At 40.1% G+C, this 15,822-nt stretch overlaps 1 protein-coding gene across 1 annotated transcript; it reads left to right on the top strand.

Moving 5' to 3' along the window:
• Positions 6,784 to 7,830, top strand: LOC107620585. The gene is made up of 2 exons (XM_016322720.1): positions 6,784 to 7,573; positions 7,715 to 7,830. The coding sequence occupies exons 1-2, from the start codon at positions 6,784 to 6,786 to the stop codon at positions 7,828 to 7,830; spliced, it is 906 nt and encodes a 301-aa protein (XP_016178206.1).

The following is a 15,822-nucleotide window of genomic DNA, read 5'->3' as shown; positions in this document are numbered from 1 at the left end:
TCTTTTTAAATTTAAATCACATCTTTTTCAAAATCAATTTCAAAATCTTTTCTAACTTCTTATCTTTTCAAAATTGATTTTCAAATCTTTTTCAACTAACTAATTGACTTTTTGTTTGTTTCTTATCTTTTTCAAAACCACCTAACTACTCTTCCCTCTCTAATTTTCGAAAATACCTCCCTCTTTTTCAAAAAAAATTCTTTTTAATTAATTAATTGTTTTAAATTTTAATTTTAATTTTATTTCTCCTTTAATTTTCGAAAATCATCAACCCCTTTTCAAAAATTATTTTCAAAAACTCCTCCCTCTCATCTTCTTCTATTTATTTAATTACTTACTAACACTTCTCCTCATCTCATGTCTCTGCTCCTATCCTCACCCTTGTGTTTGGATTATCCATTCTTCTTCACTCTCATTCCCTTTCTTCTTCTACTAACAATAAGGAACCTCTTTACTGTAACATAGAGGATTCCTCTTCTTTTCTTGTTCTCTTCTCTTTCATATGAGCAGGAACAAGGAAAAGGGCATTCTTGTTGAAGCTGATCCAGAACCTGAAAGGACTCTGAAGAGAAAACTAAGAGAAGCTAAATTACAACAATCCAGAGACAACCTTACTGAAATTTTCGAATAAGAAAAGGAGATGGCAGACGCACCTAACAACAATACTGCAAGGAGGATGCTTGGTGATTATACTACACCTACTTCCAAGTTTGATGGAAGAAGCATCTCAATCCCCACCATTGGAGCAAACAATTTTGAGCTGAAACCTCAATTAGTTGCTCTAATGCAACAGAACTGCAAATTCCATGGACTTCCATCAGAAGATCCCTATAAGTTTTTAACTGAGTTCCTGCAGATCTGTGAGACTGTTAAGACTAATGGAGTAGATCCTGAAGTCTACAGGCTCATGCTTTTTCCTTTTGCTGTAAGAGACAGAGCTAGAACATGGTTGGACTCACAACCTAAAGATAGCCTGAACTCTTGGGATAAGCTGGTCACGGCCTTCTTGGCTAAGTTCTTTCCTCCTCAAAAGCTGAGCAAGCTTAGAGTGGATGTTCAGACCTTCAAGCAAAAAGATGGTGAATCCCTCTATGAAGCTTGGGAAAGATACAAGCAGATGAACAAAAGGTATCCTCCTGACATGCTTTCAGAATGGACCATTCTGGATATATTCTACTATGGTCTGTCTGAGTTCTCCAAGATGTCACTGGACCATTTTGCAGGTGGATCCATTCACCTAAAGAAAATGCCTGCAGAAGCTCAAGAACTTATTGACATGGTTACAAATAATCAATTCATGTATACTTCTGAGAGAAATTCCGTGAATAATGGGACGCCTCAGAAGAAGGGAGTTCTTGAAATTGATGCTCTGAATGCCATATTGGCTCAGAACAAAGTGTTGACTCAGCAAGTCAACATGATTTCTCAGAGTCTGAATGGATGGCAAAATGCATCCAACAGTACTAAAGAGGCATCTTCTGAAGAAGAAGCTTATGATCCTGATAACCCTGCAATAGCAGAGGTAAATTACATGGGTGAACCTTATGGAAACACCTATAATTCATCATGGAAAAATCATCCAAATTTCTCATGGAAGGATCGACAAAAGTCTCAACAAGGCTTTAATAATGGTGGAAGAAATAGGCTCAGCAATAGCAAGCCTTTTCCATCATCTTTTTAGCAACAGACAGAGAGTTCTGAACAAAATACCTCTAATTTAGCAAACTTAGTCTCTGATCTGTCCAAGGCCACTTTAAGTTTCATGAGTGAAACAAGGTCCTCCATAAGAAATTTGGAGGCACAAGTGGGCCAGCTAAGTAAGAAAATCACTGAAACACCTCCTAGTACTCTCCCAAGCAATACAGAAGAGAATCCAAAGAGAGAGTGCAAGGCCATTGATATAACAATCATGGCCGAACCCACTCAGGGATAAACCTCATGCCACTCTCTGTAATGGAGAAACTGGGAATCTTTGAGGTGCAAGCTGCTAGAATCTCATTAGAAATGGCAGACAACTCAAGAAAACAGGCTTATGGACAAGTAGAGGATGTGCTAGTAAAGGTTGAAGGCCTTTACCTCCCTGCTGATTTCATAATCCTAGACACTGGGAAGGATGAGGATGAATCCATCATCCTTGGAAGACCTTTTCTAGCCACAGCAGGAGTTGTGATAGATGTTAACAGAGGAGACTTAGTCCTTCAATTGAAGGAGGACTACCTTGTGTTTAAGGCCCAAGGCTATCCTTCTGTAACAATGGAGAGGAAGCATGAAACGTTTCTCTCAATACAGAGTCAAACAGAACCCCAACAATCAAACTCAAAGTTTGGTGTTGAATCCCCACATCCAAACTCTAAGTTTGGTGTTGGGAGTCTATAAAATTGACCTGATCACCTGTGTGGCTCCGTGAGAGCCCACTGTCAAGCTATATACATTAAAGAAGCGCTTGTTGGGAGGCAACCCAATTTTTATTTATTTAATTATACTTTTATTTTTATTGTTCTTTTATATTTTATTAGGTTCATGATCATGTGGAGTCACAAAATAAATACAAAAATTAAAAACAGAATCAAAAACAGCAGAAGAAAAATCACACCCTGGAGGAAGGACTTACTGGCGTTTAAACGCCAGTAATGAGCATCTGGCTGGCGTTCAATGCCAGAATAGAGCATGGATCTGGCATTGAACGCCAGAAACAAGCAACATCCTGGCGTTTAAATGTCAGGAATACACCCTGAGAAGAGCTGGCGCTAAATGCCAAAAACAAGCATGAAGCTGGCGTTCAACGCCAGAAACATGCTGCACATGGGCGTTGAACGCCCAGAACAAGCATCACTTCGGTGTTTAAACGCCAGAAATGCATGCAAAGGCATTTTGCATACCTAATTGGTGCAGGGATGTAAATCCTTGACACCTCAGGATCTGTGGACCCCACAGGATCACTTCAGGATTTGTGGACCCCACAGGATCCCCACCTACCTCCACTCATATTCTCCCCTCTTCTCATTCATCCTCTCTTCCCAATAAACACCCTTCCCCAAAATCCTTCACCAATCATCTCAATCTCTCTTCCCTATTACCACCTACCACCACTCACATCCATCCACTCTTCCCTATAAACCCCACCTACCTTCAACATTCAAAATCACTTTCCCACCCAAACCCACCCACTTTGGCCGAACCTACTCCCTCTCCCTTACTATATAAACCCCTCCATCCCTCCTTCATTTTCACACCACACAACCCTATCCCCTCTATCTTGGCCGAATACACCTCCCCCTCACTCTCCTCCATATCTTCTCTTCTTCTTCTTCTTTTCTTTCTTCTCTTGCTCGAGGGCGAGCAATATTCTAAGTTTGGTGTGGTAAAAGCATAAGCTTTTTATTTTTCCATTACCATTGATGGCACCTAAGACCGGAGAAACCTCTAGAAAAGGGAAAGGGAAGACAAAAGCTTCCACCTCCGAGTCATGGGAGATGGAAAGATTCATCTCCAAAGCCCATCAAGAGCACTTCTATGATGTTGTGGCCAAGAAGAAGGTGATCTCCGAGGTCCCTTTCAAACTCAAGAAAAATGAGTATCCAGAGATCCGACATGAGATCCAAAGAAGAGGTTGGGAAGTCCTAACCAACCCCATTCAACAAGTCGGAATCCTAATGGTTCAAGAGTTCTATGCAAACGCATGGATCACTAGGAACCATGATCAAAGTGTGAACCCGAATCCAAAGCATTGGCTCACCATGGTTCGGGGGAAATATTTAGATTTTAGTCCAGAGAACGTAAGGCTGGCGTTTAACCTACCAATGATGGAAGAAAACGCACGCCCCTACACAAGAAGAGTCAACTTTGATCAAAGGTTGGACCAAGTCCTCATGGACATATGTGTGGAAGGAGGTCAATGGAAGATTGACTCAAAAGGCAAACTGGTTCAGCTGAGAAGATTGGACCTTAAGCCTGTAGCTAGAGGATGGTTGGAGTTCATTCAACGCTCAATCATTCCCACTAGCAACTGGTCTGAAGTTACTGTAGACTGGGCCATCATGATCCATAGTATCATGATTGGGGAGGAAGTAGAAGTTCATGAGATTATACCTCAAGAACTCTACAAGGTAGCTGACAAGTCCTCCACTATGGCAAGGTTGGCCTTCCTTCACCTCATTTTCCATCTATGCAATTCGGCTGGGATTGACATAGAGGGAGACATCCTCATTGATTAGGACAAGCCCATCACTAAGAAAAGGATGGAGCAAACAAGAGAGCCTATTCATGGATCTCAAGAGACGCATTAAGAAGCTCATCACCAAGAAATCCCTGAGATGCCTCAAGGGATGCACTTTCCTCCACAGAATTTTTGGGAGCAAATCAACACCTCCCTAGGAGAACTAAGTTGAAAAAAAATAGCAAAAAAAAAAAAGGGAAGAAAACGAAAAAGCAAGCAGAAAAAGCCAAAAGCTCTTTAAACCACAAGGCAAGAGAAAAAAGCCAATAGCCCTTAAAACCAAAAGGCAAGGGTAAATAAAAAGGATCCAAGACTTTGAGCATCAGTGGATAGGAGGGCCTAAAGGAATAAAATCCTGGCCTAAGCGGCTAAACCAAGCTGTCCTTAACCATGTGCTTGTGGCGTGAAGGTGTCAAGTGAAAACTTGAGACTGAGCGGTTAAAGTCAAGGTCCAAAGCAAAAAGAAGAGTGTGCTTAAGAACCCTGGACACCTCTAATTGGGGACTCTAGCAAAGCTGAGTCACAATCTGAAAAGGTTCACCCATTTATGTGTCTGTGGCATTTAAGTATCCGGTGGTAATACTGGAAAACAAAGTGCTTAGGGCCACGGCCAAGACTCATAAAGTAGCTGTGTTCAAGAATCAACATACTGAACTAGGAGAATCAATAACACTATCTGAATTCTAAGTTCCTATAGATGCTAATCATTCTGAACCTCAATGGATAAAGTGAGATGCCAAAACTATTCAAGAGGCAAAAAGCTACAAGTCCCGCTCATCTGATTGGAGCTAAGTTTCTTTGATATTTTAGAATTTATAGTATATTCTCTTCTTTTTATCCTATTTGATTTTTAGTTGCTTGGGGACAAGCAACAATTTAATTTTGGTGTTGTGATGAGCGGATAATTTATACGCTTTTTGGTATTATTTTTACATAGTTTTCAGTATAATTTAGTTAGTTTTTAGTATATTTTCATTAGTTTTTATGTTAAATTCACATTTTTGGACTTTACTATAAGTTCGTGTGTTTTTCTGTGATTTCAGGTATTTTCTGGCTGAAATTGAGGGACTTGAGCAAAAATCAGATTCAGAGGTTGAAGAAGGACTGCTGATGCTGTTGGATTCTGACCTCTCTGCACTCAAAGTGGATTTTCTGGAGCTACATAACTCCAAATGGCGCGCTTCTAATTGTGTTGGAAAGTAGATATCCAGGGCTTTCCAGAAATATATAATAGTCCATACTTTGATTAATGATAGATGATGTAAACTGGCGTTGAACGCCAGTTCCATGCTGCATTCTGGAGTCAAACGCCAGAAACATGTTGCAAAGTGGAGTTCAACGCCAGAAACAGGCTACAAACTGGCGTTCAACTCCAAGAGAAGCCTCTACACATGTAAAGCTCAATGCTCAGCCCAAGCACACACCAAGTGGGCCCCGGAAGTGGATTTCTGAGTCATTTACTCATTTCTGTAAACCCTAGTAACTAGTTTAGTTTAAATAGGACTTTTTACTATTGTATTTACATTCTCTTTGATTAGTTTTATGCTATCTTAGGCCTTTATGGGGGCTGGCCATTCGGCCATGCCTGAACCTTTCACTTATGTATTTTCAACGATAGAGTTTCTACACACCATAGATTAAGGTGTGGAGCTCTGCTGTTCCTCATGAATTAATGCAAAGTACTACTATTTTTCTATTCAATACAAACTTATTCTGCTTCTAAGATATTCATTCGCACCCAAGAACATGATGAATGTGATGATTATGTGAAGCTCATCATCATTCTCACTCATGAACGTGTGCCTGACAAACACTTCCGTTCTACATGCAAACAAGCTAGAATGAATATCTCTTAGATATCTAATATAGGGGACCGAGTCCGAGATATTAGAATCTTCGTGGTATAATTTAGAACCCATGGATGGCCATTCTTGAGAATCCAGAAAGTCTAAACCTTGTCTGTGGTATTCCGAGTAGGATTCAGGGATTGAATGATTGTGACGAGCTTCAAACTCGCGAGTGCTGGGCGTAGTGACAGACGCAAAAGGATAGTAAATCCTATTCCAGTATGATCGAGAATCGACAGATGATTAGCCATGTAGTGACAGCGCATTGGACCATTTTCACTGAGAGCACAGTGGCCATTGACAACGGTGATGCCTAACATACAGCTTGCCATGGAAAGGAGTAGGACTGATTGGATGAAGACAGCAGGAAAGCAGAGGTTCAGAGGAACAAAAGCATCTCTATACGCTTATCTGAAATTCTCACCAATGAATTACATAGGTATCTCTATCCTATTTTAATTATCTTTTAGTACACTATAATCTCTTAATACATTTGAATCCACCTGACTGAGATTTACAAGGTGACCATAGCTTGCTTGAAGCCGACAATCTCCATGGGATCGACCCTTACTCATGTAAGGTTTATTACCTGGACGACCCAATGCACTTTCTGGTTAGTTGTACGAAGTTGTGAAATAGAATTAAGATGATGAACGTGCGTATTGAGTTTTTAGCGCCGTTACCAAGGAGTAATGATCACGATTTTGCACACCAGCCGCAATGGCTAATCTTGCTAATAGTATGGAGGCAAATGCTGTTGCGACTCTGCAAGCTGTGCAGAGGTTAGGTCAACCAGATGGAAACGGAGAGGGTAATGGAAACATGAATAATAATGGGGAAGGAAACGGTAATGATTTGGGAGGTACTTCGATGACCTTGGCTTCATTTTTCAAGGTTCATCCACTGACTTTCAGAGGTTCGACCAACCCTACAGAAGCGGAAAATTGGTTCCGAGCTATGGAGCGTACACTACAAGCTCAGCATGTTCCGGCTAATCAGTATGTAGAGTTTGTTACATATCAACTCTTAGGAGAGGCTCAACACTGGTGGCGAAGAGAATGCCACTTACTGCAGCTTCAGAATGCTGACATCCCTTGGGATGTATTCCAAACAGCTTTCTGCAAGAAATACTTTCCTGAGTTTGTGAGGGAAGCTAGGGAATTGGAACTTATGCAGCTAAAGCAAGGCTCTTTGTCTGTGGCGGATTACACTAGTCAGTTTGAGGAGCTTTGTAGGTTCTCTAGGGTATGTCAGGGTGCCCCAGTGACCTATGAGAGTTGGAAGTGCGTTAAGTACCAAGGGGGTTTGAAGGATAATATTATGACTGCTGTGGCTCCTTTGGAGATTCGGATATTCTCTGAACTTGTAAATAAGGAGAGAGTTATTGAGAAGTGTGCGAAGAAAGTGGCAACGTCAAGAGATCCTAGAGGAGGAAACACTCACCGTAGACGTGGCAAGTACTTTCAGCCGAGGGGTCAGAACATCAAGAGGGGAGGACATGCCCCTCAAGGTTAAGGCAATGTTAGGAGACCCACTTTTGATCAGTACCACCAGGCGAGAGGGATAGGTAATCAGAGTAAGGCTTTCCCGAATTTAACTTTTGATCATTGTGGGCATTTTCATCGGAATGACTCGTGCAAGATTGGTATAGGTGGTTGCTTCAACTGCGGATTGCCTGGTCACATTGTGAGAGATTGCACTCATGGGAGGAAGACTCAGAATGCGGGCCAGAACCAACAAGGTCGGGTGTTTGTGGTCAACGCTTAAGATGTTGCGAAGGCCGATTCTCTGATGAGAGGTATATGCTTAATTGGTGATAAAATATTGGTTGCATTATATGATACTGGATCTTCGCATTCTTTTATTGCATTTGATAAAGTCGAGGAACTAGGATTGAAGGTGTTATAGTTAGCGTTTGATTTGCATGTGCATACCCCGTATCAGACAGTTGTGACTAGGTCAGGTTGTAGGTAAGTAGGTTTCAAGTTTGGGAATAGAGAATTTTTTCATGACTTAATCTGTTTGCCAATGGTTGGATTGGAGATGATTTTGGGATTTGATTGGATGCCAAAGAATAGAGTTTTGTTGGATTGCTTTGAGCGATCTATTCGGTTTATGCCGGAAGGAGAAGGCGGAGTAGTGGTAGCTGAGGGTTATTACCTGAACTCTGTAATAGTGAACTATAGTGGAGAAAAGTATCAGGGTTATATACTGTTGGCTGCAAATGCATTAAGCAATGACCAGGGGATAGATCAAATTCTAGTGGTTAGAGAGTTTCCAGAAGTATTCCCGGAAGATACTCCTGAATTTCCACCTCAAAGGGTTGCGATTGACTTGGTGCCAGGAGCCGGACCAGTGTTGATTGCACTGTATCGAATGGCTCCGATAGAGCTGGCTGAATTAAAGGCCTAGTTGGAAGAGCTTCTAAACAAGAGGTTTATTCGACTGAGTGTATCTCTGTGGGAGCGCCAGTTTTATTGGTGAAGAAGAAGGACGGATGGTGCGTGGCAGAAGTTAACCAATTAAGAGATTCCAAATAAGAGAATAGTGTTGCACGTATAGCTCTTAACCAGCTAAGATCTGCCTCACAAATTTAAAAAAAGGGTTGTTACAAATAAAAATACTGGGAGTATGAGTCCCAGGTCATCTCCCAACGAGTTGCAGGAAAGAGGGCTAATTTATTAATCAGAAAATTTCCAGAAAGTTTGAGTTTTGATAATGAGTAATTAAAATAATTGTGAATTAAAGCAATAAAAATAAACTATGAATAATTATTGATATTCCAAATAAAAGGCCTTGATTGGGGGAATAATTAAGTGGAAGTCCTATCCTTGTTGGAATGTTCTCAAGTGTAGTGTAAAGAGGTTGTTGTTCTCACTTGGTTAACCCTTACTGAATAAAGGAAAGTATAGTAATTGAACTAACTCTTACCCGCAAATCCTAGTCCTCTCCCTCGGGAAGGTCCAGCATTAGCAGATACAGAATTAGCCAACAACGTCCAATTTAACTAGGCACTTGAGCATTCCAACTCAAGTGTCTCCTCCTAATCAACCCCCATGTCAAGTAGAGGTTCTACTCCATTGACATGAAATTAATAATCATAAAAATATAAGAAGACATAATTAAATAAAATTAAATAGAGAATTAAAATTAATTAAAAATAAAAATACTTTATATATTAATAAACTCAAAGTGTAACATACTTATTTGAATAGAGTCAATAATCAACTGAAAAGAGTAAAGAATAAGGAAACAAACTAAAGTAATATCTTCACGGAGGTAATGGCTCTTCAACATCCACAATCCAAAGCAAAAGCATAAACTACTAATGTAACACTAATCTAGATTCAGATCTAAAACTAAAGTAATCCTAATGTGATGAATCTGAATGTGTGTGGATGCCTCCTTGAGTCTCTGCATGTTCCCTAGCTTTAGTCTGTGTTTCTGGGCCAAAAACTGGGTCAAAACGCGGCCCGAAATCACCCCAGCGTATTCTGTTATTTTTGCAGATCGCGTAGGTCACGCATGCGCGTCGTCCACGCGTTCGCGTCATTTAGTGATTTTCCTTGTCATGCGTTTGCGTCGTCCACGCGTTTGCGTCATTCGTGCAGACTTCAATCCACGTGTTTATGTCAGGCACGCATTCGCGTTGCTGCGATTTCTTCTTTTTGCGCGCTCACGTTGGCCATGCGCTCGCGTCATTGTTGGCTGGTCATCTCCTTGGTTTCTTGTGTTCCTTCTATTTTTGCAAGTTTCCTCTCCACTCTCTAAGCCATTCCTACCCCATGAAGCCTGAAACACTTAACACATGGATCACGGCATCGAATGGGATGAAGGAGAGTTAAAATGTATAGTTAAAAGATCTCCAGGAAGCAAGTTTTCAACCATGGAACAATTTTGGGAAGGAATTGTAAAATCATGCTAATCATATGAATAAGTGGGTAAAGACTTGATAAAACCATTCAATTAAACACAATATAAATCATAAAATAGTGGTTTATCAACCTCTCCACACTTAAACATTAGCATGTCCTCATGCTTAACTTAAGGAGATAAAATAAATGAGTAGGGAAATGTAAGACTCATGCAATGCAATGCAACATATATATATATATATATATATATATATATTAGTTGAAGGAGATAAAATAAATGAGTAGGAACATGTAGATCTCATGCAATGCAATGCAACCTATATATGTGAATGCAACTATATGATTCTTATCCACTTGGTTAAAAGTAAATAAGCTCTTCAAGACAAACATAAATCAAATTCCACTAATTCAATTTATACAGTAAGAACAGATAAAAATGCAAGAAGATAGCTCATTAATGGTGTATGTGCACTCTAGTCTCTCAAGTGTATAGGGTAATCACTCTACTCTTCTCTAATCATGCTTTCTAAATTTTGTTTTTCACCTAACCAATCAACAATATTTAATGTACTAATGCAAACATCATGAGGTCTTTTTAAGGTTGTAATGGGGCTAAGGTAAGGGTAAGGGTGTATATATATATGGCTAGGTGAGCTATAAATTAAATCTTTAATTAACCTAAGCTTTCACCTAACATACATACACTCTATATAACTCTAGAATCATGCCTAGACATCCAAAATTTTTCCACTTTTGCATTACATACTCATGCATCAACTTTCTTTTAATTTTTATCACATATGCATTGATCTTTGAACTTAGCTTAACTTAGAATTGGGGTAATTTTGTCCCCTTATTTATTTATTTATTTAATATTTTTGGATTTTTTTTAAATATGCAGAATGCTAATGCAAACTATATGCAGCTATATGCAGGGATGATGAGAAGAGTCATTGACATCATAAAAATAAAATAAAGTAAAAATAAAGCTAAGACTGAAACGGAACGATCATACCATGGTGGGTTGTCTCCCACCTAGCACTTTGCTTTTACGTCCTTAAGTTGGACGCCCTCCAGGCTCATTCTTCCACTATTGGTGGGTCTTCTAAGAGGAAAATCTCTAGTTCACTGTGATCCTTCATCTTCTCACCATGATAAAGCTTCAGGCGATGTCCATTGACCTTCAGAAATTTGGAGCTAGTAGGATGACGCAGGTGGAAAACTTTGTATGGCTTTGCCTTTTCTACTCTGTAGGGGCCTTCCCATCTTGATCTCAGTTTACCTGGCATAAGCCTCAGTCTGGAGTTATAAAGAAGAACTAACTCCCCTGGTCTGAATTCTCTCCTTTTTATATGCTTGTCATGGACAGCCTTCATTTTCTCCTTGTAACGTCTGGAGTTGTCATATGCTTTTAGGCGAAGGTTCTCCAGTTCTGCTAGTTGTAGTTTTCTTTCAGCACCAGCTTTTTCAAGATTTATGTTGCATTCCCTCACAGCCCAGAAAGCCTTGTGTTCCACCTCTACTGGGAGGTGGCAAGCCTTTCTGTATACTAAGTGGAAGGGGCTCATCCCAATGGGTGTCTTGTACGCTGTTTTATATGCCCAGAGTGCATCTTGTAGCCTGGCACTCCAGTCCTTCCTATGAGGTTTTACTATCTTTTTCAGAATATGCATAATTTCTTTGTTAGAGACTTCTGCTTGCCCATTGTTCTGGAGATGATAAGCTGTTGCTACTTTGTGAATTATCCCATGCTTCTTGAGTAATCCGGTTAGTCTCCTGTTACAAAAATGGGTGCCTTGATCGCTCACGATTGCTCGTGGTGATCCAACGCGACAAATAATATGGTTTCTAACAAAGGAAACAACCATGTTAGCATCATCAGTACGGGTGGGAATTGCTTCCACCCATTTAGAAACATAATCTACGGCTAACAGTATATAAAAGTAATCATTAGAATTTGGAAATGGACCCATGAAGTCAATGCCCCAAACATAAAAAATTTCACAGAAAAGCATAATCTGTTGAGGCATCTCATCCCTCTTGGATACATTACCAAACCTTTGGCATGGGGAACAAGATTTACAAAATTCAGCAGCGTTTTTAAAAAGAGTAAGCCACTAGAATCCACAGTCTAGAATTTTTCTAGCTGTTTTCTGAGGACCAAAATGTCCTCCACTCTCAGATGAGTGGCAAGCCTCTAAAATGGACTGGAATTCTGATTGAGGCACACACCATCTAATTACCTGATCAGCACCACACCTCCATAAATATGGATCATCCCATATAAAATATTTTGACTCGCTTTTCAGCTTGTCTCTTTGATGCTTAGTAAAATTTGGAGGAAAAGTGTGGCTAACTAGATAATTAGCTACAGGTGCATACCAAGGAACTACTTCAGATACTGCATGTAAGCTATCAAATGGGAAATTATCATTTATAGGAGTGGAGTTATCCTTAATATGCTCAAGGTGACTCAAGTGGTCTGCCACTAAATTCTGGTTACCACTCCTATCTTTAATTTCTAAATCAAATTCTTGCAACATCAGTATCTAATGTAATAGCCTTGGTTTGTACTCCTTTTTAGCTAATAAATATTTTAGAGCTGCATGATCTGAGTACACTACTACCTTAGTACCAAGTAAATAGGCTCGGAATTTATCCATAGCAAAAACAATAGCTAGAAGCTCTTTTTCAGTAGTAGTGTAATTAGATTGAGCAGCATCTAAAGTTTTAGATGCATAAGCGATTACAAAAGGATCCTTACCTTCGTGCTGGGCTAGCGCCGCTCCTACTGCATGGTTGGAAGCATCACACATATTTTCAAATGGCTGGCTCCAGTCTGGTCCTCTCACAATTGGGGCTTGAGTCAAAGCGATCTTCAGCTTATCAAATGCTTGCACATAGCTTTCATTGAACTCGAACTCAATATCTTTCTGCAGAAATTTGGATAAAGGTAATGCTACCTTACTGAAGTCCTTAATGAATCTCTTGTAAAAACTTGCGTGGCCAAGGAACGAACGGACTTCCCTCACGGAGGAGGGGTAAGGTGAACTAGAAATAACATCCAGCATTGCTGGATCTACAGAGATGCCCGTATTAGACACAACATGTCGTAGTACAATTCCTTGTTTTACCATAAAGTGATATTTTTCAAAATTTAATACAAGGTTGGTACTAACACATCTGTCTAACACTCTAGATAAACTACCCAAGTAAAGGCTAAATGAATCACCATATACGCTAAAATCACCCATAAAAACCTCCATATAGTTCTCAATAAGATCTGAAAAAAATACTCATCATGCATCTTTGGAAAGTAGCAGGTGCATTACACAAGCCAAAAGGCATTCTTTTATAAGCATATGTTTCAAAGGGACATGTAAAAGTGGTCTTCTCCTTATCTTCAGAAGCTATATGAATTTGAAAGTATCCTGTATAGCCATCTAAAAAGCAATAATGAGAATTACCTGACAGGTGATCAAGCATCTGATCAATGAATGGCAAGGGATAATGATCCTTGCGAGTGGCTTGGTTGAGACGCCTATAGTCAATGCAAACGCTCCATGAATTCTGCACTCTAGTTGTCAGGAGCTCTCCATGCTCATTTCTTATTGTTGTGACTCCAGACTTCTTGGGCACCACTTGTACTGGACTTACCCATTCACTATCTGAGATGGGGTAAATAATATCTGCTTCAAGTAGTCTAGTTACTTCTTTCTTGACAACTTCTAAGATGGTGGGATTCAATCTTCTTTGAGGTTGACAGACAGGCTTTGCTCCTTCTTCTAAGAATATTCTGTGTTCACAAACTTGAGGACTGATGCCTACTATATCCGCCAAGCTCCATCCAATTAATTTCTTATGTTTTCTCAGCACACTGAGTAGTTGTTCTTCTTGTTGAGAAGTGAGTTCCCTTACAATGATAACTGGGAACTTCTGCTTGTCCTCAAGGTAAGCATACTTGAGGTGTGGAGGAAGGGGTTTTAATTCTAATTTCTGCTCATAGCTAGGCTTTGGATCATCCGGGGCTGGTGATAATGGTAAAGGGTCTTCATTGTTTTTAAAAAGTGTCCCCACACTTAGACCTTTCTCCATGTGCTTCTCTTCCATTTCTTCTTGGTGAACTTCAGCTACAGTTTCATCAATAATGTCGCACTGGAAGATAGAATGATCTTCCAGAGGGTGCTTCATAGCTTCATTTAAAGTGAAACTCATTGTTCTGCCATTTATCTCAAAGGAGTAAGTTCCTGAGAATGCATCCAACTTGAACTTTGAAGTCTTCAGGAATGGTCTTCCAAGCAGGATTGATGATGGTCTTCCTGAGTCATTAGGGGGTCTTCAGGAATGGTCTTCCAAGCAGGATTGATGATGGTCTTCCTGAGTCATTAGGGGGCATTTCCAAGATGTAGAAATCAATGGGAGCCCCTTAATGCTCACTAATACATCTTCAGCAATTCCAACTACTGTAATAATGCTTTTATCTGCTAACACAAAATGAGCTGTCGACCTTTTTAAGGGAGGGAGCCTCAAGGTATCATATATAGACAATGGCATTATACTAACACATGCTCCTAAATAACACATGTAGTCAGAAAAAATTACACCTCCAATGGTATAGTTAACCATACATGGACCTGGATCACTATATTTTTCAGGTATACCTCCCATTAAAGCAGATATAGAACTACCTAAAGGAATAGTTTCTAATTCATTAATCTTATCTTTATGTATGCACAAATCCTTTAGAAACTTTGCGTATTTAGGTACCTGTTGAATAACATCAAAAAGGGGAACAGTTACCTCAACCTTTTTGAATATTTCTACCATTTTGGGATCAAGTTCCATCTGCTTCCTGAATTTCTTTGCAAGATGTGGAAATGGGATAGGAATGGCGTCCTGTATAGCCTCTGCATCCTTTGGTGTTCCGTTCTGTGGTTGAGCTGTTTCTTCTTCAACTATGTCTTGTACGTCCTCTTCCTCTTAAGCATCTTCCACTTCCACCACATCCTCTGCTGGCGCGTGTTCTGGTGGGCTTGGCTCCTCATGGTTCCTCTCCTGTAATGTGGTTTCGAACCTCAAAGTGATGGCATTGATGCCACCTTTGGAATTAGGCATTGGTTGAGAAGGAATTCCACTGGAGCTTGAAGGTTGATGTGTGGAATTAAGTGATGAATCCATCCGGGAGACGAGAGCTTGTAAAGTGGTAGTCAAGCCATTCAGATTAGAGTTCAGCTGTGCCTGTATGTCTTGTTGTCCTTGCGCAAGAAAACGGAGCATCTCGTCATTTGATGAAGAATTAGAATAAGTGATCTGAGGAACTTGTTGTTGGTTGTGCTGGGTTTCTTGTGATTGTCTTAGGTGAGGTGCTTTGTAAGGTTGGTTCTGATTCTACTGTCTGTTGTTTTTATTGTTATTCCACCTCTGGTTTCCATTATTTTCTCTGCCTCCTCTATTATAGTTGTCCTTCTAGCCAGGGTTAGAATTGTCTTTCCAGACTTGATTGGAGTTGTCCTGCCATCCATGGTTATAGTTGCTACCTTGGTTGTAGTTGCCACCTTGTTGAATGTATCCTTGATTCGGGCGGTCATAGAAATTGTGAGTGGCTGCTACAGTGTTGTCTTCTTGTTGGAGCTGCAGACATTCATCATTATAATGACTATAATCAGCACAGATCCTGCATACTCTTTGTGGAACTAACTGTTGGCTTTGTTGTGGTGGGAAAGGCTGAGCTTGTTGTGCTTGTTGTTGATTCAACTGCATTTGTTTAAGTAGGTCGGTCATTTCACATATACTCTGTGTGAGAGTAGTAGTTTCAATGCTAGAAGAAACTTCGGCAACAGTCTTGGGATGGTTGTGCCTCTGTCTGTGATTCCTAGTGGACTCA

This window comes from Arachis ipaensis, chromosome B10, assembly GCF_000816755.2.
Source record: "Arachis ipaensis cultivar K30076 chromosome B10, Araip1.1, whole genome shotgun sequence".
Lineage (NCBI taxonomy): Eukaryota > Viridiplantae > Streptophyta > Magnoliopsida > Fabales > Fabaceae > Arachis > Arachis ipaensis.
Note: the sequence above shows the minus strand (reverse complement) of the source record. Positions and strands in the feature narration are given on the sequence as shown.

Coding starts and splice junctions, on each gene's coding strand:
- LOC107620585 (XM_016322720.1), top strand. CDS start 6,784: ATGGCTAATCTTGCTAATAGTATGGAGGCAAATGCTGTTGCGACTCTG. Junction 7,574..7,714: donor GGGAGGACATGCCCCTCAAG/GTTAAGGCAATG, acceptor AGATTGGTATAG/GTGGTTGCTTCAACTGCGGA.